The following is a 25,172-nucleotide window of genomic DNA, read 5'->3' on the forward strand; positions in this document are numbered from 1 at the left end:
TAATGAGTCAAACTTTATAAACGGTAAAATTTGGTGGTAATCTGTGTTGTGCAGTGACAGTTATCTCTGCCTTCTGTCCTGGAATAGGGGTGAACAGATATATGGTATATAATACACAGATGAGCGGTCCAAGCCATGCATGAATAGGGTGTAGGTGGAGGTATGAGTTTTTGACCTAAAGGTCTACCATCTGTGATAGATGTGTTTCTCTGTAAATATCGATTCTTTCACGATAAAGGTGATCAGGCATATGCTGTATCTGTTATCTGCAGATTTTTCTTATTAAGCAAAGATTTTTCTGCCTCTACTCCTGTTTGTTCCTTCATGTCTGGCTCTCGTGAGGGACTTCTGTTTGACCTTGTCTGACGATTCTCTGTTTGACCTCCCTGAACCCGATTAATTCCCCTGGGCAAGTGGTAACTGACACGTAAGGACGTGTGGATCGATACCGGAATATTGTTTCTTTCGATCCGAATGTTTCATTATGAGAATCGATTCTAACAACAGTAAAATATCGATTTTTTTTTTTTAAACCTGGTAATTTAGATGTTTATTTTATTACGGGGAGCAGGACATAAACACGAACCGGGGGGGGGGGGGAATTCCAATAAGGGGAATTAAGGGGATTTTCAGGGGCCGAGTCACTGGGGGTCACCATTGATCTGACACTGCCATAACCCTGCTGTCCGCAGATTTTATTGTCCGCACCGATTATCAGGATCTGTATTGGTATTGGGATACCAAGCTTAGGTGGCGTTAGATCGAAAAGAAAATCACTGGTATCAGTCGTCTCTAATTCTCTGTGATCCTCTGGATGAAGAAGGAGGAAGAATTAAGTGTGGATTTCCTAGTTAGAGTTTCTTAGAGGCCTCATTTGTGAAGCAGCACATGTCCCGTCTGCCATACAGCTCCGATCGCACCCGGGCCTTAATCACATGGAACCTTAGCTGGTGTTTAACAACTGACAGGCCTTTTGCACAATGTCATCTCTGTCTCTGCCTCTTCCACGTGGGTTGTGCTGTTTTCATTTATTTATTTTTCCCTTCCCTCTATGGATGTCACGACCGGATTTTCTTTTTGATCGTGCCAGCTTGTTCTTGTTTTATGCTAAGAAGGTTTTCTGTGCCGAGCGTCTTTGTGGCGAGTCATACAGGATGTTCTTTGACTGCGTTGGCCTTCACGGCCAGAAGAGCGGCGTGAATCCCAGGGGCGCTGTAAGCGTAGCTCGCGTTTGGGTGCAGGCCTGTTGCAGCGAATGAGTCGTCAGTCAGAATGAGAGAGAGACATTACTCCCGGTGTGTGGACACAGTCCATCCTGAAGTCGAGTAAACATTCATAAACACACCACGTTAAGTAAACACCGGTTCAGGAGTCACTCTGATTTCATTAACTCTCTGTTGTCTGAGCTGAAATCGTTGTGATCCACATGGAACGCATCGATTTTTCAGGGCGGCCGTCCCTCACTGAAGGGTCATGGCCTTTCTGTGTATTTTTACTCACATTAGCAAGTAAATATTTGAGCATTCATGTTTGTATAGCACTTCTAGGGGATTATGATGGATATTCTTCCGAGTAGGAAGATGCGGGCAGCTGACACAGTATGCCTGCTTATGTGAAGGAAGGCCAGCAGAATTGTATACGTGTTCTGACATATTTGCAAACTACCACGTGAATACAGTATGTAATATGCCTGCAGGACATTGGTGTGTTATGTGCATGTTATGGTCACATTGCAAGGACTATGATAGTCAGCTGGTTTGAGACCATCGGTGAAATTTAACAAAATGAGAGAGGAAGGAGAAAAGCGAAGAAGAATGGTATCTGTCTAACGTATGGAAATACCTGGGGTTCCGTAGAGACGATATTGAGCAAAATCGTCTCTCAGTGGCCAGCACTGTTTTGTGTCTGTTGGCACAGCTTGTGACACCACCCCCGAATTATTTGACAGACTCTTGGCAGGAAAAAAACATTCTGTTTGGCTGTAGTTTATTTTAGGTACATCTTCAGCTCCTTTTATGTTTCATAAATATTGCAGTATTAATTGCAACAATTTAAAATATTGTGATGTAGGGCTGGGGCATATATAATTTCAGTATTGTATGGTCATCGCAATGTCCGCATATGCAATAATCACATCGCATTTGTCAGCATTGCTTTGTGCCTGTTGACAAAAATCGCAGCAGCACGGCCAACTTTGTAAACACTCTACTGGTAGATAATATGCTGTTTGGCTACAGTTTATTTTGTGTAATTTCATCTCCTGTTTAGTTTTATAAATATCTCAGTAGTACTTGTAGAAATTTTGCGATGTCATGTCATGCGGCCGTATTATGATGCGAATGTTTTCCAATGTTGTGCAGGCCTGTCTGCTTTACATTAAAGAGCACGTGCGTTTGGTAGTCATCCTTCCTAATGATTCTCGTTGGTAATGGCCTTTGCGAGCGTTTGCCTCTTTATTGCTTGTTATGTTGTGATTTGGCGAAGGCAGAGGCAAAGTGATGCGCGGCTCAGCGGGTTAAGCTGCTGTGGTAGTGATCAGAAGGTTGCTAGTTCAAGTCCCTGAGTCAGTGATTTAGCTGTTGGGCTGTCGAGTGTGACCCTAACCCTCAGTTTCTCCAGAGAGTGTCTGACCCTGCTCAAAAAAATAAATATATATATATGTGTGTGTGTGTGTGTGTGTGTATATATATATATACCTGCGTGGGTGAGCTCAGCCCGGCTTGCAAGCCTGTCTCTGTCCGTCCCGCAGGTTAAGCTGCCCGCTCAGCTCAGCCGTGGTCATGGCCTCCTACGCCGTCCAGGGTAAGTGCCGCACTCCGTTCCTGTTTTTAGGTGAGCTAGCCGAGATCAGCGTCAGTGATGCTGACGCTGCTCTCCTGATCGGGTGGTGCCTTTGTGTTTCAGCTGAACTTGGAGATCACTCCTCGACGGAGCACCAGGCGGGTTACCTGTCTTTGTTTCACTTCTTCCCAGGGCAGGAGGAGGACTTCCTGCCCAAAGTGGAGGCAATGCACCCGCAGCACAGGTACCGCGGACCGCAGCCGAGCCTGTAATCACGTGCCAGCTCATTCACCTGTCACGTTTACGGAGGAATCCAAGTCCTTAACAACCAGAGCTTGTGAAATTGAGTTGATAGGACTGACTAAAACCATTAAGAGAGTCTTTCCCAACTGGTGGGACCATTTCGAGTGCATCATAAAGGGCGTGGCTTTAAAAGAGAGCCTCCCTTTGAATTTGGGTTGTGACTTACTACCAAGGAATAATGTGGAAACAGATACTAACCTAGCTGAGAACTTCTACGATAAGATAATGGACAGTTAGAGGCAGTAAATTCTCATTCTTTTTAATGTTAGTTGTGTCTTTCTCCAGCTATAGTTCATTGTTATTTGTGAACATGCGTATGCTCAGTGGTCACTGTATCAGGTACACTGAGCGAATCATGGAGCTGCAGCTGAATACATCCAGTGCACAGGCAGGGTCAAGAGAGTCACTTATTGTTTGGCTGAGCATTAGGACGTGCATTAGGCGTGTGAGCTAAGTGATTAGTGATTTTAAACGTTGGTGCCAGACGCCGTTGGTTTTAGCATTTGGGAAACAGCCGCCCTTCTGGGATTTTCTCGCACTGCAGTGTCTAAAGTTTACAGAGAATAAACAAAACACATAACACTTAAAGCAGTTGTGTATAATGCATTATTGATACTTTCGTAATACATTATAATGCATTCATAAAGTATTATAACCATGGCTATAAACATTTATAAAAAGGCATAACACATTATAGCCATGTTTATTAAGCATTATAACTACCTTTTGAAACTTCCATCTATAATACACTATAAATTCCTTCATAATGCATTATAATGGCTTATAATGACCCTAATAACGCATTATGAAGGTATCTACAGTATAATGATGACGACTGCTTTAAGTGTTAACAAAACATCCGGGCAAAGGAATCTCTGTAGCTGTTGTTACTCGGAGGGGCCAGAGGAAAATGGCTCATTGAAGCTTACTGGAAGGAGAAAGCATAGTGCTGTGCAGAAAGGCTTCTCTGCATGCCCATCTCATCTAACCTAGAAGCGGTTCTGGAGATGAATGGAGCCCTGATACAAAATCCCCAAGATCATATTTGTATATGGAAAGTCTTTTAACTTTTCATGCTGCCTGATTTGAGCCAATATTGATGAAACCCAGATATCGCAGAGATAATGTTAAATAATCTTTTACATGCTTAATTTTAATGCGTGATCTAGCATGTGTGCCCTGACAGGCAAACACAAGCTGGATGGTGTGTAAGCTAGGCAGGGCTTTCTGTGATCCTCATGAGATCATCCAAATACATGCTGCATTAGTCAGCAGCTGAGAGGGGACACCTCCCTGCTGTCTGAGTCAGAAGACGCCCAGAATGATGTAACACCCAGCACGGGTCCCAGGCCGCTCCTCACACTCCTTTACCTCTAAATATACCCCATTGCAGCTTGGGAAATGTCTGCAAGAATGGGGTAAAATGCATCTACTGTTTCTGGGTCATGTGAGACAAACTATACTGTGCAAAAGTCTTAGGCTCAGGCCGCCCCACCCTGTTCCTGGAGACCTGTCACCCTTCAGGCCCTTCAGGAGCATCTCCCAGTCAGCTATGCTGAAGCTTAGCTGGCTCTAATGCTTAGATATTACTGAAGGGCCTGATGATCTGTATCAGGTGTGTTAAATGAGGGCTGCGCTTAAGCTCTGAAGGGTGACAGATCTCCAGAAACAGGGTTGGGAAGCCCTGTCTTAGACAAAGAAACTGATGTTTAAATAATCTTCATTTTGGTGTGAAACTATGATATTATATCTCTCAAAGTGTCTCAACTTTGCTAACCTCAACCTCAGTATTTGCAGTATACACCCAGTATACACATGTACACTATATTGGCAAAAGTATTGGGACACCTGCCTTTGCACGCAGATGAACTTTAATGACATCCCATTCTTAATATACGGACATTAATATGGAGTTGGCCAAACCTTTTGCAGATATAACAGCTTCAACTCTTCTGGGAAGGCTGTCCACAAGGTTTAGGAGTGTGTTTATGGGAATTTTTGACCATTCTTCCAGGAGAGCATTTGTGAGGTCAGGCACTGATGTTCGACGAGAAGGCCTGGCTCACAGTCTCCACTCTAATTCAACCGACGCTTTGCATTGCACTTGGTGATGTAAGGCTCGGATGCAGCTGCTCGGCCATGGAAACCCATTCCGTGAAGTTCCCTACGCACTGTTCTTGAGCTAATCTGAAGGCCACATGAAGTTTGGAGGTCTGTAGCTATTGACTCTGCAGACAGTTGGCGACTTCTGCACACTGTGCACCTCAGCATGCGTTGTCCCCGCTTCTGTGGTTTTACATAGCCTACCATTTTGTGGCTGTTGTTCCCAGTTGCTTCCACTTTGTTATAATAACACTAACAGTTGATCGTCGAATATCTAGTAGTGAGGAAATTTCACGAATGGACTTATTGCACAGGTGGCATCCAAGCACGGTACCACACTTGAATTCACTGAGCTCCTGAGAGCAACCCATTCTTACACAGATGTTTGTAGAAGCAGTCTGCATGCCTAGGTGCTTGATTTTATACGTCTGTGGCTATGGAAGTGATTGGGCCACTTGAATTCAATGATTTGGAGGGGTGTCCCAATACCTTTGGCAACAGTGTATTTGTTGACTCGACCACAAGCATAACGCATTTAGCTACTCAGTACTCTGTTAAATGATTTCACTAATTAAGTTAATTAATTCAGTGAGCTGGTGGTGAAATTTTATCATCCAACAAGAATGTTTTTTTTTTATATATGCACATATACACTTACAATCCAGAAAAACAACTTTAAAGGCTTTCTTTGATTGCCTAAGGCTTTTGCACAGTACATAATCTCTGACATGGTAGCTGGACTTTAGCATCAGTATATTTTGCTATACTCTGTCATTTCAGAGTTACTGATACTTTCTGATTTTGCTCTGGTCCTGCTTTTCTGGTCAATGCTTTTTTCTTGCACTCTGGAAAATGTCTTCACTGCTCACAGTTTACTGAAGCTTCTCTGAGGGCATGATGTTGCTTAAGGACATAGGTGACAGTGTGCCACTTTGGATGAAAGTGGCACACTGTTACCTAATTTTTACCCCCCCATGACCCAAATTGATGCTGACATGGGGCATGGGGGGGGGTCTAGGGATCTAGGGATGCTGGAGGACTTGAGAGTTTCTCGGAGATCTTCCCTGTTTGGATTTTGGTGGGCCCCCATAACTCTTAGCGTGACTGGTGGCACGTGTGCATCCAGAACCTGCTGCAGGTGACCTCAGCGACGTCATCGTCTGCAGGTGACCTCAGCGACGTCATCGTCTGGCCTTTCCCTCCACAGGGGCCTCAAGCCGTCGGAGGCTGAGCTGTGCTACCTGAACACGGCCCGTACGCTGGACTTTTATGGCGTGGAGCTTCACCATGCAAGAGTAAGACCGGGTTTCTGCTGCTGTGCCTTTTCGTGTATTGTGAGCTCTGCGGGGGACTGTAATTGCAGTGTGCAGTGCATTGTGGGAAACTGAGTATGAGTGGAGTGGCACAGGAGTGAACATGATGGCCGCAAGTGTTACCGTTAAGTTATGCATATAGTTATAATAAGGTATGGTAGAAACACTCCTGACTGAGTATTCATCTTTGTTACTACAAAAGATATAACAGTTCTCTTCACACAATGTCTCTTACGATTTATCGTTATGATGACACCTGTACATAAAGTGATTACTGTTTTACACATTTAATAAGTCCACTTTGATTTAAGTACAACTCCTGGGACCTGAATTGTTCAAGGGGTGGCATCCTTGCCTTTGTGGACTTTGAGGAATAGCATGTTTCCTCTAATTATTAGTGAAGTGCTCCTCGCAACTCGGGATATCATATGAATGGCACTGTCAAACGCGTCGTGGGTTCGTCGTAATGAGTGGACAGACCTGTGAACCGGGCAGCCAATAGCCGCAGAGCCTCGCTGCCCATTTCCGCTCCACGGCGCTTGCCAGGACATGTTGGGACATGGCCGATTCTCTACTTGGCACGATGTTTACGGCTACAGCTCTCTGGCTTGTGGTTCTTTATCTGATTTTGTAATCGGAGCTTATTCAACTCAGGCTCACATCTGCGCTGATTTTGAACTAAGCCCTGTGACTAGAAGGTCAGGTGACAAAACCTTCCTCCTGGCAGGACTCCAGCAACGTGGACCTCCTGGTTGGCATCGCCTCGGCCGGCCTCGCCGTCTTCCGCAACAAGGTCTGCTCCAGTTTCTTCTCCTGGTGAGTCAGGGTTGACTCTCTCGCATTCTTCCGACCATCACATGCATCTTTACAATCAAATATCAAGTAATCACACATCTTTAGCAGTAAAACGGAGCCCAGAGCAGTTTGTTTGCGAAACATGGAGTAGTTTTTCAGAGAGAAGAGGTCTGAATTTCTCAACAGAACTGGAATGCTGGTTCGGAGCCGCAGAATTAACCTGTGGATCGAGAGGGATTAGGACTTGCTGTGAAGGCAGTTTCTTTTGTGGACAGGTTTGAGCAGCCAGGAAAGCTATGTGGATTGTGTGTCTTTATGGATTTGGTGTTTGTTTTATCTCAATTGAGTGGCAAGAAATTAAGGTGGCATGCAAATATGGCCCAAAGTCGAAGCTTATCACTGGATCCCTGTGGAGTGCAAATGACTGCGAGGCATTCAGTTTGTTGGCTTCTGGTTAGCTGCCTTCCTAGACAGAGAGAACCTTATCTCTGAGTCCTCAGAGCAATCAGCTTCTGATTATGTGGTTGTCTGGACTTGATTGTACTTAAGAGACTGGTCTTGAATTGCTGTTACTGAATGCATGAGTATCCTGCTTCAGCAAAGGACTATATATGCTGTGTAGCTTAAGTTGGGATGCCCCCCCCCTCCCCAAGTGGTGTAGCTGAAATAACATCACTCTGCAGTGTCCATTTGAGATGGATCACAGCGCCCCCTACTGGTGCCTATGGAGCATGGACATATATTCAGACATATCTTACACAAATCGCAGGAGTGTTGTGCTGATCTCCCCCCCACCCTTTCAAGGCTATTGTGTGCTAAGGGGGGGGGGGGGGTGGCTGTTCTGCACTGGATGAAAATGGAGGAAATTTAAAAATATTCCTGCAGGGTCTAACTGTCGTTTGATTGAATTTCACTTCACTTCCTGCTTGTCTAATTATGCCGTAGTCTTTAGGCAGACGTTGATTTGAATAACAAGGTTAAAATCCTGTTAGCAAATTTTGATTTGATTTGATGTAAACTGCAAAAAGCAAAGCTCCTTTTAGCTCTGAACATCTGACACAGACTGAAGACACCATCATTTGTTAGGACCACGTGCAGTGTGTCTCTGTTCATTACATTCCCTTTATAGGGTTTCCATTGTGAAGATCTCCTTCAAAAGGAAAAGGTTCCTCATTCAGCTCAGGCAGAAACATGTGAGTACCATGTGCCTCTGTGCATGAAAAAGCAGCCCTGCTTCGTGTCCTGTATGTCCAACTGGGTGTGAGCAAGGCATCCTATAAGATCTGTGGATGTGCAGAACATTTGAAAAACTGATTTAAAAAAAAAATAAAAAGTCCAGGTATTTGATCACATGCAGTAAGTTATAGTCAACCTGTAGATCATGGATTTTCTGGTTATTGCCCATGTATTTGTCTCTGCTTGTCTTCAGCCAAGTGAATTATAGCTCCAGGGTAATTGCTGGACTAACGAGTCGCCATGTACTTCCTGACACAGCTAAAGCGACTTTTCCCTATTCTCTCATTTGCAGTGCATGTCTCCTCAATAAGAACAATAAGAGGAAGGAGTCTGGGATTTTTTCTCCCTCCGACGTGACTCTTAATTATAGATAGTGTTGACATGTGCTTAATTTGCTCGGTTTATCCGTGTGGCATTGAAACGTATGACAAATATGCCAGCACTAGAATAAAAGTCGCATTCTGTAAACACAGCTACTGTACGTGCTTCACTTCTAGCCCAAGTGTGTGTCACATTCGTGTCTGCAGCCTGTCTGTACTGGGATGGCAGATGAATAGAGAAAGGTGGCTGACTTAGCAGAGTGTTAGCGTAGCGCAGAGCTGTACTTTAAAGCCAGCTAGGTCACCACGGATTTAACAGATGCATGCCTTAAATAGCAGTGAAAATCATACTGGTTTGGGTTTAAAGTCAGGCAGACTAATTAACACATTTGTTTTTGTTGAAAACATCAGTTGATGGTAGTGTTCTATCCAGTTTTCACTGTCAGAGTGTCACCTAATGGGCATTATGGGCACTGCAGGTATCTTATGACTCTAATTCAGTATTAGTTAGTTATTTCTGGGTATTTCTAACTGACATACCAAGTTTCCATTGGTGGCTAACATTAAGCGTATGGTCATCTTACCCAAGAGTACCGCCAGCCGTAACAGACGACGCGCTCGTGATCTCCGACGTGTCTCCGTCGATCTATCTGGAGACTCTGACTGTCCCCTTGCGTGTCCCCCGTCAGAGGGAGAGTCGCGACAGCACCGTCATCTTCAACATGCTCAACTACCGCACCTGCAAAAACCTATGGCGGTCCTGCGTGGAGCACCATGCCTTCTTCCAGGCCGATGCCTCTCTGTCGCTGGACAAGAAGCTGCTGTTTAGCCATGGGACTCTCAGCTATAAACACCCCACCAAGTGAGTACAGGTGGGGCTGGACTTGGGGGGGGGGGGGGGGCTGTTCTGCTTGTTAATGATTAAGAAAAGCAAGGCTTCAGGGCCCCAAGTGGGCAAGATGTCAGTCACTGCTTCCTCAAGTCCACGGGGAAGTGGATTCAAGCTGCTAGTGATTGACAGGACATGATTATCTCTCAGTATCTCGGTTCTGATGACGTTGTAGGTTGAGCTTGAAGCCTTTATAGAAACTCCCCTTAAGTTTTAGCTCAACCCTGACCCTGGGTCTCAGGTCCCTGAATAGTCAGGTTATGTGCAGAATGATGCGTGGCGTGGTGCTGAACCCGGCGTTGAGGAAGTCCCTCTCCGTGGAGCACCTGGACACCCGAAGCCTGCCCTCCTTCTCCCCGCCCACCACGCCCAGCTGGTAAGCTTCACGTGGGGCCGTCACTGCTCTCCACCCAGCCAGTGCGAGTTCAGGGCACCTCCTCCAGGCCAGTGTCTGGGGTTGCCCTCACCAGCAACAACCACACCTTCTTCCAGTGGCAGTGTGTGGCTCAGTAGGTTTGGACCAGAAGGTTGTCGGTTTGAATCCCGGGGCCAGCAGACCGATGCCACCGTTGGACCCCTGAGCAAAGCCCCTACTCCCCAGTTACTCCTGGGGTGCTTGCTGCACACTGGCTGATCCTGTGCCGTGACCCCATGCTTGCAGTTACCTGTACTTGTGTCTGTGTTTCTCATGGAGAGCAAGATGTGGTAGGAAAAGAGAGAATTTCCCCATGGGGATTAATACAGTATATACACAAAGTTAGGCTTCTCCATACAATTCTAGCTTATTGTTTAATCTCAAATAGATTTTCACACTGAGGAGAATCTTTGATCGGACTTAACTGGCTGTGAGCCCTGCACTTCTCCCTTAATTCCACTGAATCTCATGCATGTGTTTTAAAATATGTAAATTTTATCAATCGGTTGGTTGACTGCAGGCGGAGCCCCCGTCTGAGGCACAACATCCGCAAGACGCACCACTCGTCCATGGACAACTTGGCCAGTGAGATGAGCTACTTTCCTGAGACAGAGGACGTTTTCTACACGTACAAGAGCCCCGAGGCTGCCATAGGGATTGGCCTGGAGACCTCAGCTGACCAGAAGTAAGAAATTCAGGGTCACCTATCAGAGGACAGCACACACTTCAAAGTTCGCCTATAATAGCAGAGAATGCAGTTCAGGTTCACTTGTCAGAGGAGAGAACACCCTTCCTCTATCGTATTCTGGGACTTTTTTCTGAGACTGGATTTCTTGCTGCAAGAGGGAAAATCACATTAAGCAGGAACTAATGCTTCAATAGTTATTTACATCTGCTGAATTGTATTACAGCCCTAATGTCCTTAGAAAGCAGAGATAGATTCATTATTAATGCATGCTGGATAGAGGAAAGGTCTGGTAATTACATTTTACTTTAAGTAGAAAGACCCATGATGTTATTAATAATTATCCTACTGTCACCTTTAATAGAAAAACAAAGCACTGTTACTGGTGTCTCTCTTAATTATGTTGATTTCTTTATGGTTTCCTGACTATGATTTGGCATGATAATTGTTTGTCCACAGTGAAAAAATATGGCAATATCCAAATATTTTTTATTAATAAGTGACACTAACAGCTACACAACAGTCAGTATAGTAATGCAGAAATCGCATTAAATTTAACATGATTTATTGCAATGTGCAAAAGGCTTCTGCCGAATCAGAAGAATAATGTCTCTCACCTTCGAAAGGCATTTCCATGGAGACAGAAAAAATAAAATAAAAAAGCATCTTGGATGTATCAGAGAAGCGGAGACTATCAGCATTGTGCAGAAAGCAGTCCGTATTGTGTCACAGGCCTTTCATACACGCTACAGAACTTGACATGTTTATGCATATCTTAAGTTATGGAAAATTGAAATCATTCTGGAATCTGAAATTGTTTCAGGAATGTAATGTTGAAATCTCTCACACACGCATGAGGAAACGCTGAGAATTGGCCTTATCGTCAAAATGATCTCTTTAATCAGGAAAAAGCATTTTTATTGTTCGTGGTAATTTGTACCGGGTAAATTATGTGATTGAGCTAGTGTTTAATTTGATGGTGGTCGCTTGCTTTGAAGCACAAGTCAAAAAGGTAACAGGACAGCTGTTCAGTGAGGTCTGCAGCACAGACCTTACATGCATACATGTATTCCATCCATCCATCCATTCATCCATCCATCTCCCATATTCACTTTTTTGGTATTGGGCTGCGGTGAACCTGTAGCTATCCCAGGGGAAAATGTATTCCATTTTTATTGGAATTTATGGAGCGATCTAGGGCTTATGCCTATTTTTGTTTATGAATGTTTTGAAGCCACTGAAATTATTCATGAGTTCCCTGGTAACCAGGTCAGTTTGGCGCTGGAAGTCAGATTGACAAAGTGAAACTTTCAGTGCTGTAGAAATGTTTCCTCATCAAAGGCTCTTATCCTAAAGTGAATATTTTAGTTTGTTAAGAGCAGAGACCTCCTGCAAGGTCAGAGGGTTTTTGTTTTTTTGTTTTTTCGCCTGTAGGTTCTGTTGGCGATCAGGTGCAGCTCCTGTTGAGGATTCATTTCAGACGTCTTTGCTGTTTTTTTTTCCCCATAAGTTTAGCTTCACTTGTGCTCTTTTCCTACTTTGTGGTCTTTTGCAAACCAGGGAAACTGTTTTAACTGAATGTCTGACATGCATGTCTGAAGTCTCACATAATACTTATAAAGCAGGAACCACGGCTTACTGGGGGCGTTTTCTGCAGCCAGTGTTGTCCTTCGCTTATGCAGCGTGACGTACCCCTCTTCTGTGGCCAAACCTTTATGCCTTGCATGAAACACAAAGCAGTGTTACCTAAACAGCCCTCTTCCCCCAGAGGGAGCGATCATCGCCTGCGCGCGCTTCACCCTGCCGACGTGCGTCTCCAGGGCCCTGCTCCTCGTTAGGAGCGATAAACAAGCAGAGAAGGCTTCTCCTCGCCGTCCTTCCTGTTAGCCTTGGTGCCGCAGTAGGAGTGCGGAGCTGACAGCTTGGGCATGTGCTGGAGCGCGTGCAGGCCGTCCTGGCCAAGCAGCCGCCATGAGGGGGCGCTCCGTAATGCAGCGCCGCCCCTGGGAGCGGTGCCCCCCTGCCATGCGCCGTACCGCACCCTCCGCTAATTTTATCCGAGCTTAATACTAAATATAACCTTTTCTTCTGGCGTGTTCTAACGACAGGTCCTTTTGGGGTTTTGGAGTAATTTACTTGGTCTGAGTGTGACTGCTAAATGCATCTTATTTCTAATATAGATTCTCGTGTCTCGCGCGTAAAATGTTTTTAAATAGCTTCTGGGAGACTTTGAGCAAACCGCTGGGGGAGCGGAGAAAATTTAAGGTGAATTTACTTGATGTCTGATTTGATTTATTTATTTGCAATTCCGCACTGTTTCCTTCATAAAGGAAAATTCACAAAGACAGAAAGAGCAAAGAGGCGGGACCTGACCTGCGCAGCTGCGACCTGAAGCTGGCCGGGGGCCAGGAGACAGTGGTGCCCACGCAGAAGACCTCAAACCCCCCCGGACAGCCCGACTCCCCCGGTCTTGACAGTGAGGGCTTGGCTGGGGAGGGGACAACCAGCCGGGACTCACAGTGTTACTCCGATAAGGTCAGGAGCTGGTATTTAGATTGTGGTTGTCAGTGTGGGAAGGTCTGGACTTTCCTGACAAGCCTCATGTCATGACAGGGGACCTTATGACAGACAGAGCATTACTGGGGGTTTTCCTGTTCAGAGGTGGGCCAGAGTGGGAGAGGGAATGAAACATTTATTTGGCACAATGCTTCCTATTGAAAAAAAAACAGGCAGTTCCTGGCCTTGTTCACGGGCCAGCTGGTGGGTTCACTCTGGCGACCCGCTTTTGAACCATCTGACATGGCATCCTATCCCACTGAGACACACACCACCCCCAGAAACAGAGACTTTCCTAAACACGGAGATGTGAGATCGCTGTGCTGGAAAGCACGTCTGCTCAGGCTGTGTACCCCCCCCCCCGTACTTCTCAGGCCAGGATTCAAAATTAGAGTGTAACACTCAATATGGGAAGATGTGATATTGATAGAGTACACACTGTGTCAACAATGAAGGTCAGTACTCATGGTGTAAAACATAGCATTACCTACTGAATGTCAGTACTCAGTATTTATAGAAAAAAGATCAGTTCTCTCTGTATTAACGATAAAGGTCATTTCTCGTTGGTATAAAAGAGTGTTTTGTTTTCAATGTCAATACTCACCGTATTAATGATAAAAGTCAGTACTCATTGTATTACTAAAAGAAGTCAGTACTCATGGTATAAATTATATTTTTCAGTATTAGATGTCATTAGTCACTGTATAGGGCTATACGGGTATAATGCTCTTACAACATGTGTACAATTATTTCCTCATGGAGAAGGCAGACTGTATTCTGAGATTTTTAATCTCAACACCAAGGAGAGCAGTAACCTCCTGCCTGTTGAATAGAGGAGCAGTGTGTTCCTCCTTAGCAACCCAATCTGGCACAGCACTAGCCGAGCGGAAAGCACACACACGTCACACACCATATCATACACACATCGCACACACATCACATCACACACTAAGTACACATCATGCACACACTACATACACATCACACAGAATATCATACGCACATGACATGGACATCGCACACATATTACACACTACATACACATCATGCACACATCACATCACACCACATCACACATCATATCATACACACATCACACACTACATACACATCACGCACGCATCACACACTACATACACATCACACAGAATATCATACGCACATCACAGGGACATCGCGCACATATTACACACTACGTACACATCATGCACACTTCACACCACATCACACAGCATATCTTACACACATCACACACTACGTACACATCATGCACGCATCGCACACACATCACGCCACATCACACACTACGCACACACGTTGCATACACATCACACGTACATCACGCCACATCTCTCACCGTACCCTGCCGGCTCTTTCATGTTCGCAGTGTCCGCAGCCTCGCCCTGGTCGCTTCCCAGTCCACACAGTGTCACTTATCTGTAACCTTACATAAGGATTAGTCATTTTAGATGGAGAATCGTTTCAGCCTGCACACCAAAACTAAACAAAAATACACAATAGAACAATAACCTACTCACCTAATATTCATATTAACCCATGACAAGAGTGTCTGTAACTGTTGATGTAGCACGATGGTTTATGAGAAAATGACCTCACCATTAGTTAACTGTCCATAACCAGGCTGATTAATTGTCCCCAGAGTTATGATGAATCCTGAGCCGGGGGGGGGGGCATCTTGTCATTCTAACTGCCCTATCTTGCTCTTCCCTTCCAGAGCGAGGAGATAGAGGGGGACTTGCTGTTGGTGAGAATGGCCCCAGACAAAGACGGCAAGTTCGGCTTCAACGTCAAAGTGAGCGTGCCCCAGATCTGTCCTCCCGCGACTTCGCTGGGCGCTGATGCGGAGTCGTGCTTCCCTGAGAGTTCCTTCCTCTAGGATACGCTCAGCTTTGCACTGGGGAGAATTAAATACATATAATGCTGCTGAAGCTTGTTCTAGCACCAGCCCTGTCACCTTGGCCTTGACGGACTGGCCAGACATTGGCAGATCCGCTGGGTCATCATCTTGTCCGGCGTCGTTTACTTGTCATCGTTCTCTCGCCCCGCCTGAGCTTGTTCTTGTGATGTCTGGTGTTTTCCAGGGAGGTGCTGACCAGAAGATGCCCCTAATGATCTCACATGTGGCTCGTGACTCACCGGTAAGGGCCAAAAGTCATGACCTACATTGGCGGAGCATCCGTACGGTGTTTGTATGAACATTCGTAGAACGTGTCTGCTCAAACAGACACCGTTACATCAGTCTCTTCTCTCCAAGCCAGTGGACCTAGTCCTGTCACTGAATATGTTTAGTTTCGTTAATAAAGCTACTCCAGGATTTGGGTCCACAGCTCATTGGTAGATGTATTGTGATGATGTTCATGATGCATAGGGCTGTGTGCGTGTATCAGATGCTGTCAGTGTTTCACAGGTTAAGGCAGTTATGCGTGTTCCTCTTTAGGCTGGAAGGTGCACCCCTGAGCTTCTGGAAGGAGACTACATTGTGCTGATCAATGGACGGGACATCTCAGAGCACAACCACGACCAGGTGGTCATGTTCATTAAGGCCAGCCGCGAGTCCCACACCAAGGAGCTGACACTGCTGGTTCGTCGGAAAGGTGACCGGCTCCGTGATTCTGGGGGCGTGTGTGTCTGTGTGTAGGGGGAGGCACTGTGTGGTTTGTTTGGGGTCTGGTGCACTGGATGGCACTGTGTGGTTTGTTTGGGGTCTGGTGCTCTGGATGGCACTGTGTGGTTTGTTTGGGGTCTAGTGCGCTGAATGGCACTGTGTGGTTTGTTTGGGGTCTAGTGCGCTGTGTGGTTTGTTTGGGGTCTGGTGTGCTGGATGGCGCTGTGTGGTTTGTTTGGGGTCTGGTGTGCTGTGTGATTTGTTTGGGGTCTGGCGCACTGGATGGTACTGTGTGGTTTGTTTGGGGTCTGGTGCACTAGATGGCACTGTGTGGTTTGTTTGGGGTCTGTGTGCAGTGACTGTTCCCAATAAGCTGCCTTGCATCCCTGGTGATCTTTGACCCTACTGTCTCCGTCTGTTTGCATACCGTGTGGCTCTGCAGGACTCGGCTCACGTACGAAGCCCCTGTCCACATTTAATGCTGGCTTCCAGTTGCTAGGAGACGGCACCCTGCCACAAGGCCACCAGATTGGTGAAACCCTGGAGGACTCCATGGTGCATATAAAGAAGGGCCTTCAAACCGGGAGTCTGCTGGTCCAGTTTGAGGTCAGGAGCTGGGGAGTAAAGGAGGGCTGGGGGTGGGGAGCCACGGGGCAGGCAGGTGATGCATGTTCCCAATGGAAAGGACTGTGGTTGACACAACTGAACATTAATGTCCACTGAGAGAGGTTTGGGGTGATGGTTAATGTCCACTGAGAGAGGTTTGGGGTGATGGTTAATGTCCACTGAGAGAGGTTTGGGGTGATGGTTAATGTCCACTGAGAGAGGTTTGGGGTGATGGTTAATGTCCACTCAGAGAGGTTTGGGGTGATGGTTAATGTCCACTCAGAGAGGTTTGGGGTGATGGTTAATGTCCACTCAGAGAGGTTTGGGGTGATGGTTAATGTCCGCTCAGAGAGGTTTGGGGTGATGGTTAATGTCCGCTCAGAGAGGTTTGGGGTGATGGTTAATGTCCGCTCAGAGAGGTTTGGGGTGATGGTTAATGTCCGCTCAGAGAGGTTTGGGGTGATGGTTAATGTCCGCTCAGAGAGGTTTGGGGTGATGGTTAATGTCCACTCAGAGAGGTTTGGGGTGATGGTTAATGTCCACTCACCGAGGTTGACTTTTTCTTTTCTTAGCAACTGTACAGGAAGAAGCAGGGCTTGGAGATGATGGAAGCCAGATTGACTCAGAATATGGAGAAGAACAGATACAAGGACGTGTTGCCCTGTGAGCTGATTTAACTGAGTAAACTGTTTTTAGTAAGACACTGACTATCCAGCTAAAACGAAGAGCTGCAACTTAACCAGCCTCGAGAATTTTCCTTTCAGTTCACACAGCTGTCAGACTCCTTTTGCATTTTCACTTACCACTTTCTTTCTTGTCCCTTTTAGATGACATCACCAGAGTGGTTTTACAAGACAAGGAGGACAATTACATCAATGCCAGCCATATTAAGGTAGTCGGTCAGCCTGGACCACTGGGAGTAATGAGTAGGATGGATGTCAGTCAGATGCAGTTGGGAAGCAGAGCCAGCTCCTCTGCAGTGTCCTTCAGGCCTCTGGGGTCACCTGGGTTTTCTTGTTTTGCAGATGGAGGTTCCTGGTACAGAGGTAGTAAACTACTATGTGGCTGCACAGGGACCATTGCCACACACCTGCTGCCACTTCTGGAGGACCGTGTGGGAGCAGCACAGTCGCGTGATCATCATGCTGACAACGCTGACAGAGAGGGGCCGGGTGGGTGCCCTCTGACGCCCCCTGCTGTGGGACACATGCACGCACACTTTTCCTCATGTCACCTAACACACACTGACGGTGCAGCGAGACCGTCGTCTCTCGTTAACCTGACTCGATCAGCCCTTTCTCTGTGCGCACTGGGATGCAGCTTGGCTGTTGCTAGGTAACAGCACTGGTCTGGTCAAACGGAACCTGAAGCGCTTTCATTTCATGTCTAGGCTGCTGAAAGACCTCCACCCCTGTGGCCCTTTATCGCACACAACTGGTGTCACTAACTGCAGTGAGGTCCACATGCCCTCTCTGGGTGAGCTCTGTGATGAATCACCTTTAACATCCTAAAGCCCCTTGGTGACCATTTCTGACACGCCCCCCCGGAAACGGGGTAACCCCCACATCTGAGCGTTGGTGTTTACACACAGGCTGACACGGCGGGGCATTAGTAAGGGTGAAGAGGCCTGCCCAGGAACAACAAGCTAACTTCGTGGTGCTTATCAGGTTAGCAAACAGGACTAGGAAATAACACAATGCCCCTAATTGTGAATAGGCATGGGGGTGTCGTATTCTGTGTCCTGGGGAATTTCTTGTTTTTATACGTACCGTAAAATTGAGGTAAGAACGAAATACATTTGACTATATTACTATAGTGAATTTTTTTCAAAAAAAGAAAGAAAATGTGTTTTTAAATGACAATAAAATGATCGTAATGAGTTATTTAGCGACCACTTTATCAGGTACACCTGTTCAACTGCTCGTTGAAGCAAATATCAAATGTCTCATCAGCCAATCATATGTCAGCAGCACAGTGTATAAAATTATACCGATACAGGTCAGAAGCTTCAGTTGATGTTCAACTCAAACGCCAGAATAGGGAGGAAAGGTGATTGAAGTGACATGGTTGTCGAAGCCAGACAGGCTGGTATGAGTATTTCAGAAACTGCTGATCTACTGGGATTTATACGCGCAGCCATGTCTAGGGTTTACAGAAAATTGGCTGAAAAAGAAAAAATATCCAGCGCGTGGGGGTTCCCAGGGCAAAAATACCTTGTTGATGGCAGGGGTCGAGGAAAAATGGCCAGACTGGTTCAAGCTGATAGAAGGGCAGCAGTAACTCAAAGAACCACTTATTTCAATCAAGAGCATCTCTGAACGCACGACACGTTGAACCGTGGAGCAGCAGCAGGAGACCACAGTGGGTGCCGCTCCCGTCAGCTAAAAACAGGAATCCGAGGCTGCAGTGGGCACGTATCAACAACTCAGGCTGCTGCTGGTGGTGTAATGGTGTGGAGGGCATTTTCTTGGCACACTTTAGGCTCCTCAGTACTAACTCAGCATTATTTCCATGGCACAGCCTGCTTGAGTATTGTTACTAAGCACGTTCATCCCTTTATGACCACAGTGCACCCAGCTTCTAATGGGTACTTCCAGCAGGATAACGCACCATGCCACAAAGCTCATCTTAGACTGGTTTCATAAACAAGAAAAATGAGTTTGCTGTACTCAAGTGGCCTCCACAGTCTTCAGAGCTCAGTCCAATAGAGCACCTGTGGGATGTGGTGGAACGGGAGATGTGCATCATGAAGATGCAGCTGACAAATCTGCAGCAGCTGCGCGATGCTGTCATGTTAACATGGACCAAAGTCTCAGAGGAATGTTTCAGGCACCATGTTGAATCTATGCTTTGAAGAATTCAGGCTTTTGTGAAGGCAGAAGTACTAGCAAGGTGTATTATATATAAATATCATGAAATCATGCAATATATAAATATCATTAAATCATGAAAACATATATATATGATGATTTAATCTCAAAAACCTCCCATACCTCTACAGGCCAGCCACCTTTTCATGCACTGAGTGGAAAACACACAGGCCATGTGTGGACGGTGTCTATTTACGGCAACCTTGGCGCTGGTCCGCATGGCCTCCTGACGCTTTCCGTGCTCCTGCCTTTCAGCCAAAGTGTCATCAGTACTGGCCAGACCCCCCCGAGCTGCGGGACTACGAAGGCCTGCAGATCCGCTGTCACTCGGAGGAGTGCAACTTGGCCTACGTCTTCAGGGAGTTCACGCTGATCAGCAGGGAGGTAGGGGCCGCGCTCGCCCCGTGCTCCGTCTTCTCCGGTCTCCGTCAAACATCTACACGCGATGCAGGCAGTGCAGCAGGCAGCTGGGACGACAGCCAGGAGGGGCCTTGAAATGGGGAGGGGTCGCTGGAGAGATCTCGGCCCGCCTGCTGCAATGGGCCCTGCTCCCCGAATCCACAGCTCCGTCTTTAGTTGTGCTTCGGCGCCAGGGCTTATGAGCGTACGCAGGGTAAGGAGGGCTGGCACGAACCGGGCACGAGCCCCCCGCTGGTCTGTGGCCTTTGCCCCATATGTGGAGCGGGCATCTCCGTTAGCTGAGCAGCCAAGCTGACTTGGCGGCCAGCACTGCCCTGACCAGTAAGCTATGGATTCCAGCAGAACACTCACGCATTCCTGATCCTTTGCTGTCTTTCTTTTTTTTCTGTTCCTAGGTCCGTTCCTCTCATACCTCGGGTGTGTTTTAGCGTGGAACGTGGGTGCCTTCTCCGGTAATCTCCCGCAGAAAGAAAGCGCCATTTTGCGATCTCCTTTGCAAAGGAGAAAGTTTCGTCGGGCGATATTCGTTCCAGACGGAAGCCTGATTGGTGACAATGCTGTGATTGTGGCATGAAGGGTTTTTTTGGGAAATGGGGTAATTAAGGTCCCCGGGGTGGCATGGAGAGGCACAGTTGTGACATGTGTGGCTTTGGGATTCATTAGTCATGGGATATTTTGTGGGTTTCATTGGAGAATCCAGCAGCAGCAACGATAAGGCGTTCCTTTGACTGCTCGCCGCAGCGCTGGCCTGTAAACAGACATACTGTAGCGCATGCTGGCGTGTTTACCCTCCGGCGGCCGCAGCAGGATACAGCTCTGGATCTGTCAGCCCCGCAGCCCGTAGCTGTGAATGTGTGTGTCGAAGGTGGTCTCCAGAGCCTTTTAAGCCGGCAATAAACATCAAACTCGGTCACAGAGGCGTCTCCAGGTTGGTCCGGAGCAGCTGTACGGCGTCATCTTTGCCTGCCGGCCTTCGCCTGGGGTTTGCTGTGGGCGCGAGAGATGTGAGCGGGCGGCACAAATGTCAGAATATGAGCACGGCATTGACGGGCGGAACAATGACATCCTGCCACCTCTGGCCAGCAGTCAGAGCTCAGACCGGGAACTTCTTTGTGTCCCAAGTTGAGCACCTGTGGCTCAGGGGCGTGTGGGCGCAGGACCGGGGAACAGCAGGCCGAGGGGGGCCCATGGAGGGAGAGGCGTGCCCTCCGAATCGGCCCCTCCGCACCTCAGCCTGGTTCGCCTTCCTCTTCCCGTACTTTGAGCTGCACGCCGCCGTTGCCATGGCGATCCTTCCCGGTGTGCTGAGTCATAAGCCTGTTTTATGCTTTCTTTGAGAGTATAATTGAACTGGAAGAAGGTTGTTTGCCGCAGCTCCGGCGGTGAGAGACCCTTTGCATTACCGAGTCCCACGAGGCCGTCTTCTCCGTGGGTGACGGCGGCTGGTACTCGGGGGCTCGTTTAAAACTTCACATGTGCGACTCGCACGCTCGCTCGCTCGCTCGATCGCACGCTCGCCTTCCCTCGCCGATTTTGCGACTTTGCGAATCCCGGCAAAAACCAAACCATAAAGAACACTGATAAATAATGTCGCTCCTTAAACGCGGCACCGGTAATTCGTTTTGTCAGTGGTTCATGACGGATTAAGGTCGTGCGAGTGTACCACAGTTAGCTTTCCCCAAGTTCACCATCAAAGGCACATAGGAGTCGTTAGCGAGGAATTCCATTAAAAGCGGGGCGCTGGTGTGCTCTGAGTTATCGCCCTCTCAGACAGCATGGCCTATAAAATAAGCCCCATAACTAAACTTAACCTTGATATTAAACTGCGGTAACACAGTGTCCAGTCCCTCTGTGCTTATCTGCTGCATATTTTAGAAAAACACAGAAGAATAATGTTGAATTCAGCACCCGCCTCATCAGTCTGTAGTAAGCGGCTAATTTGAACTGACATCCCCTTCTCTGATATGTCTGTGGAGAAGAAGTTGTTACTGTGAATAATCAATGTTTAGCTCAATATAGGACACAGTAATGGCTTATTTAGATGTGCCTTGTATGAAGGGTCAGCTCAAGCTGAAATCGAGCAGGTGAGATTTCCTGCCCTGCAGATGGCCTGCTGTGTGATTTTCAGTGAAAGAGCCGTAGGTGTGTCCTTATGCGTAGATGAGGCTGGAATCAGGACGTTCGTTTTTAAGGTGGACTGCGTCAAATTAGCGGCTGCCCATCTGCCGAAGACAAACATTCCTCAGACCTCCTTAAATCTGTCTGCATTTGTGCTGCTTTCGTTTTCAGAGGGATGACTGAGTGAAAATGGACAAAGTTCACTTCTCGCTCCCTGACAGGTTACAAAAGTAAACACAGTTGAGATTAGTGGCGCGGCGATTTTCTTTTTTCATCTTTGGTTATTTCCTGAGCAGCTTAACCGAGTATGAGTGTGAGATCAGGGCTTTTCTAAGAAGCCCCCCCCCCTGCATGGGTCGAAATGGCACGTGGGTGACCTGTAGCTGAGGCAGTGACAGCAGCTTGTGGGACGAGACCTTCACTGTGCAAAAACTCATTTCTCACTTTGCAGGTGATGATTCTGCCTGGTCAGTGAGTGCTTCAGTTCAGAGACAAACACGCGTTTGTCAGAGAGGAGACGCATCACAACTGGCTTTTTGGTTTTTCATTTCCATTTTACTTACAGTAATTATCTGAAACAATGTACGCTTTTGAGAAAGCGGGGACAGACGGTCCCTGGAGCAATCGATAATTAAGGGCCCTGGGATCTGAACTGATGACCCTCCAATCGCAGGCACAGAGCCCTAACCCGCTGAGCCCCTTCCCATATGCCATGGAGACATTCATTAGAAATAGTAGGCAAAAATGACAGCCATCAGGAGCTTTTCGGCACGTCGCACGGGGAGCATGTTAGGGGACCAAACAGACTGTTTTCATCGCCGCTTCCACAAGGTAGCGGGTCTCTCACTGGCATTAAGTCAGCGGATGGAGTGACACAGACCCAATGGGCTTCCATTCCAGCTCTGAGGTGTCGTGTGTCAAGTGGCTTAATGATGTTACGTGGCAGGGGTCTGTGGAAATGAACACGTCTGTGCTACAAAAAACACCACTATTACTACCATGAAGGGACCTTGAAGGTGTGTGAAGGTGGGTTAGGACACTGTGCCTGTGGTCAGAAGGTTGTTGATTCAAATCCCAGGAAGGTCCTTAGCCCCAGTTGCTCCAGGGACTGGCTAACTCTGCTTTCTCAAAAAAACACACGACATGAAGGTAAATCGTCCACTAGATAAATTAAAAAGGCTCTTCCAGCACATTTTTTGGGGACATATTTTTTAAAAGAAGGAAAAAATCTGAGGTTTTTATTGTGTTGTACGCTCCTTTTTCTCAAAGCGAATCTTTCATCTCCTTAACTTTCTAAAGGTCTTTTTGCAGTGTCCCTTTCACTTCAGTGCGCTTTCTCCTGGTATTTGACCCAAATCCAGTTATCAATAACAAAGACTCAACAGGACTTAATGCTGGATCCTACAGACATGACAGTGGACCCATTACCTGCTGGTTGCTAGGCGCGGGGTCTTGTGACTTGGGACCGCAAGCCGGCTATGACACCCCAGCATCCACAGGTAGAGGCAGGAAGCCGTCTGCTTGCCTGGTTTGTGATGATGCACGGCCTCCTGGGTCACGACCACAGCGGGGTTTGCTTTAGCTGGCTGCCGTACTGAGTGACAGGCTTGTATACCTCAAGCTGCTTTTAAATATGCAATATTTTTATGTTCTTTAGAGCGCCATCGTGGAAACTGCATGTTTGTTTCGTATAAACACATGAACACACCGTTTCTGCCAGAAATGTCGACATGCTAATCAGCGAGCGCTGTGTGGATTCTGCGCGACTGACCCAAACGCACCAACCAGCGGGTCAGAAATGCTACCAGGATTCTCCAGTCCTAAAGCAATTACCATTTCTCAGGCCGGGCCCCTCAAACATGATCTTTTGCTCACGAGAGCCAAAGGTTTTCTGGTGCGTCCTTTGGAAACACAGGCGTGTACACCGGACTGGTCTGTTTCTGAATGCTGTGGTGAAAACCTTTGGAATCGCAAAGGCAAATCGGTGAGAGAAGGCGAGCGTGCGAGCGAGCAGGCGTGCAAGGCTCACACATGAAGTTTTAAACAAAGCCCTGAGTACCAGCTGCCGTCACCCACGGAAAAGACGGACTCATGGGACTCTGCAATGCAAAGGGTCTCTCGCCGCCAGAGCTGCGGTAAACAACCTTCTTCCAGTTCAATTATACTCTCAAAGAAAGCGTAACAGTCCTCCTTAAATCTGGTTTTGACTAGTCAATATTAGCTTGCTGTATGGTTTCCATCGGGTATTTCAGGATCTGTGGGCCAGAGTGCTATTACTAAGGGAGGGTGCTGTTCCTGGGTTGGAGAGCTGTTCCTGGTGCAGGGTCTTCTGGAGCAGAGCACTGTTCCTGGGGAATGATCATTTGGAACAGTGTCTCCTGTAGCTGTTTGCTGTTCTGCAGCTCAGCTATATACACTTGTCTTGTACTCCTGTTGCTATTATATTAATATATATATTAATAATAATAATAATAATATATTATTATTATATACCATTGTGCGGCGATATATCATTATGCCAGCTGTCCTCCAAGTCACACACACGCCCTCACACACACACACACCCACGGCAGCCCACACTTACCAACACAGAGTCACGCCCAGCACACGCCAAGCACACGCCCAGCGCACCGTCACACACCAACCCCTTCAGATATTTCTGGAGAACGTGACTCCATCTGCTCTGTGGCCTGACCTCTCCTGGCGAGAGCCCATCGCTGAACGTGGAAAAACAACTCGCCAGACGGCAGATACGAGGGAGGGGGGCAGAGAGGAAGCCCAGGCTGGTATCCATCGGCCAGCCCATCTCTGTCCACCGTGTCTATAATGTCGCATTTGTTTTCCCTCAACGAAAAGCCCAGCAGTGGTTTGTGTGCACGTTTCTCGACGCTGGGACACCCTTGCCTGCTATGTAACTGCCACGCTTTGCCCTGTTCAGACCGGGGAGGAGCGGACGGTCTTCCACCTGCAGTACGTGGCCTGGCCTGACCATGGTGTGCCCGATGACCCCTCCGACTTCCTGGACTTTGTGAAGTTCGTCCGGAAGAAGCGGAACAGCACCGAGCCCCTGATGGTCCACTGCAGGTGACAGAGGAGCATTTGCCTGATTACTAGTGTTTGAATTCAGGGGGATCGG

At 47.3% G+C, this 25,172-nt stretch overlaps 1 protein-coding gene across 3 annotated transcripts in view; it reads left to right on the forward strand.

The window, feature by feature from the left end:
• Positions 1–25,172, forward strand: part of ptpn3 (protein tyrosine phosphatase non-receptor type 3) — a 46,304-nt gene that overhangs the window by 19,371 nt on the left and 1,761 nt on the right. For 2 of the 3 annotated variants that reach the window (XM_072716219.1, XM_072716220.1), the window contains exons 7-24: positions 2,750–2,802; positions 2,905–3,025; positions 6,395–6,482; positions 7,228–7,316; positions 8,425–8,488; positions 9,541–9,713; positions 9,982–10,116; positions 10,676–10,840; positions 13,171–13,375; positions 15,132–15,209; positions 15,499–15,555; positions 15,855–16,011; positions 16,465–16,628; positions 17,201–17,291; positions 17,456–17,520; positions 17,654–17,800; positions 19,754–19,882; positions 24,975–25,120. In XM_072716219.1, the coding sequence (XP_072572320.1) occupies positions 2,750–2,802; positions 2,905–3,025; positions 6,395–6,482; positions 7,228–7,316; positions 8,425–8,488; positions 9,541–9,713; positions 9,982–10,116; positions 10,676–10,840; positions 13,171–13,375; positions 15,132–15,209; positions 15,499–15,555; positions 15,855–16,011; positions 16,465–16,628; positions 17,201–17,291; positions 17,456–17,520; positions 17,654–17,800; positions 19,754–19,882; positions 24,975–25,120 (2,127 nt within the window). The remainder of the gene's footprint in view (positions 1–2,749; positions 2,803–2,904; positions 3,026–6,394; positions 6,483–7,227; positions 7,317–8,424; positions 8,489–9,540; positions 9,714–9,981; positions 10,117–10,675; positions 10,841–13,170; positions 13,376–15,131; positions 15,210–15,498; positions 15,556–15,854; positions 16,012–16,464; positions 16,629–17,200; positions 17,292–17,455; positions 17,521–17,653; positions 17,801–19,753; positions 19,883–24,974; positions 25,121–25,172) is intronic. The other variant, XM_072716221.1, reaches the window with a different exon arrangement.

This window comes from Paramormyrops kingsleyae, chromosome 9 (assembly GCF_048594095.1).
Source record: "Paramormyrops kingsleyae isolate MSU_618 chromosome 9, PKINGS_0.4, whole genome shotgun sequence".
Lineage (NCBI taxonomy): Eukaryota > Metazoa > Chordata > Actinopteri > Osteoglossiformes > Mormyridae > Paramormyrops > Paramormyrops kingsleyae.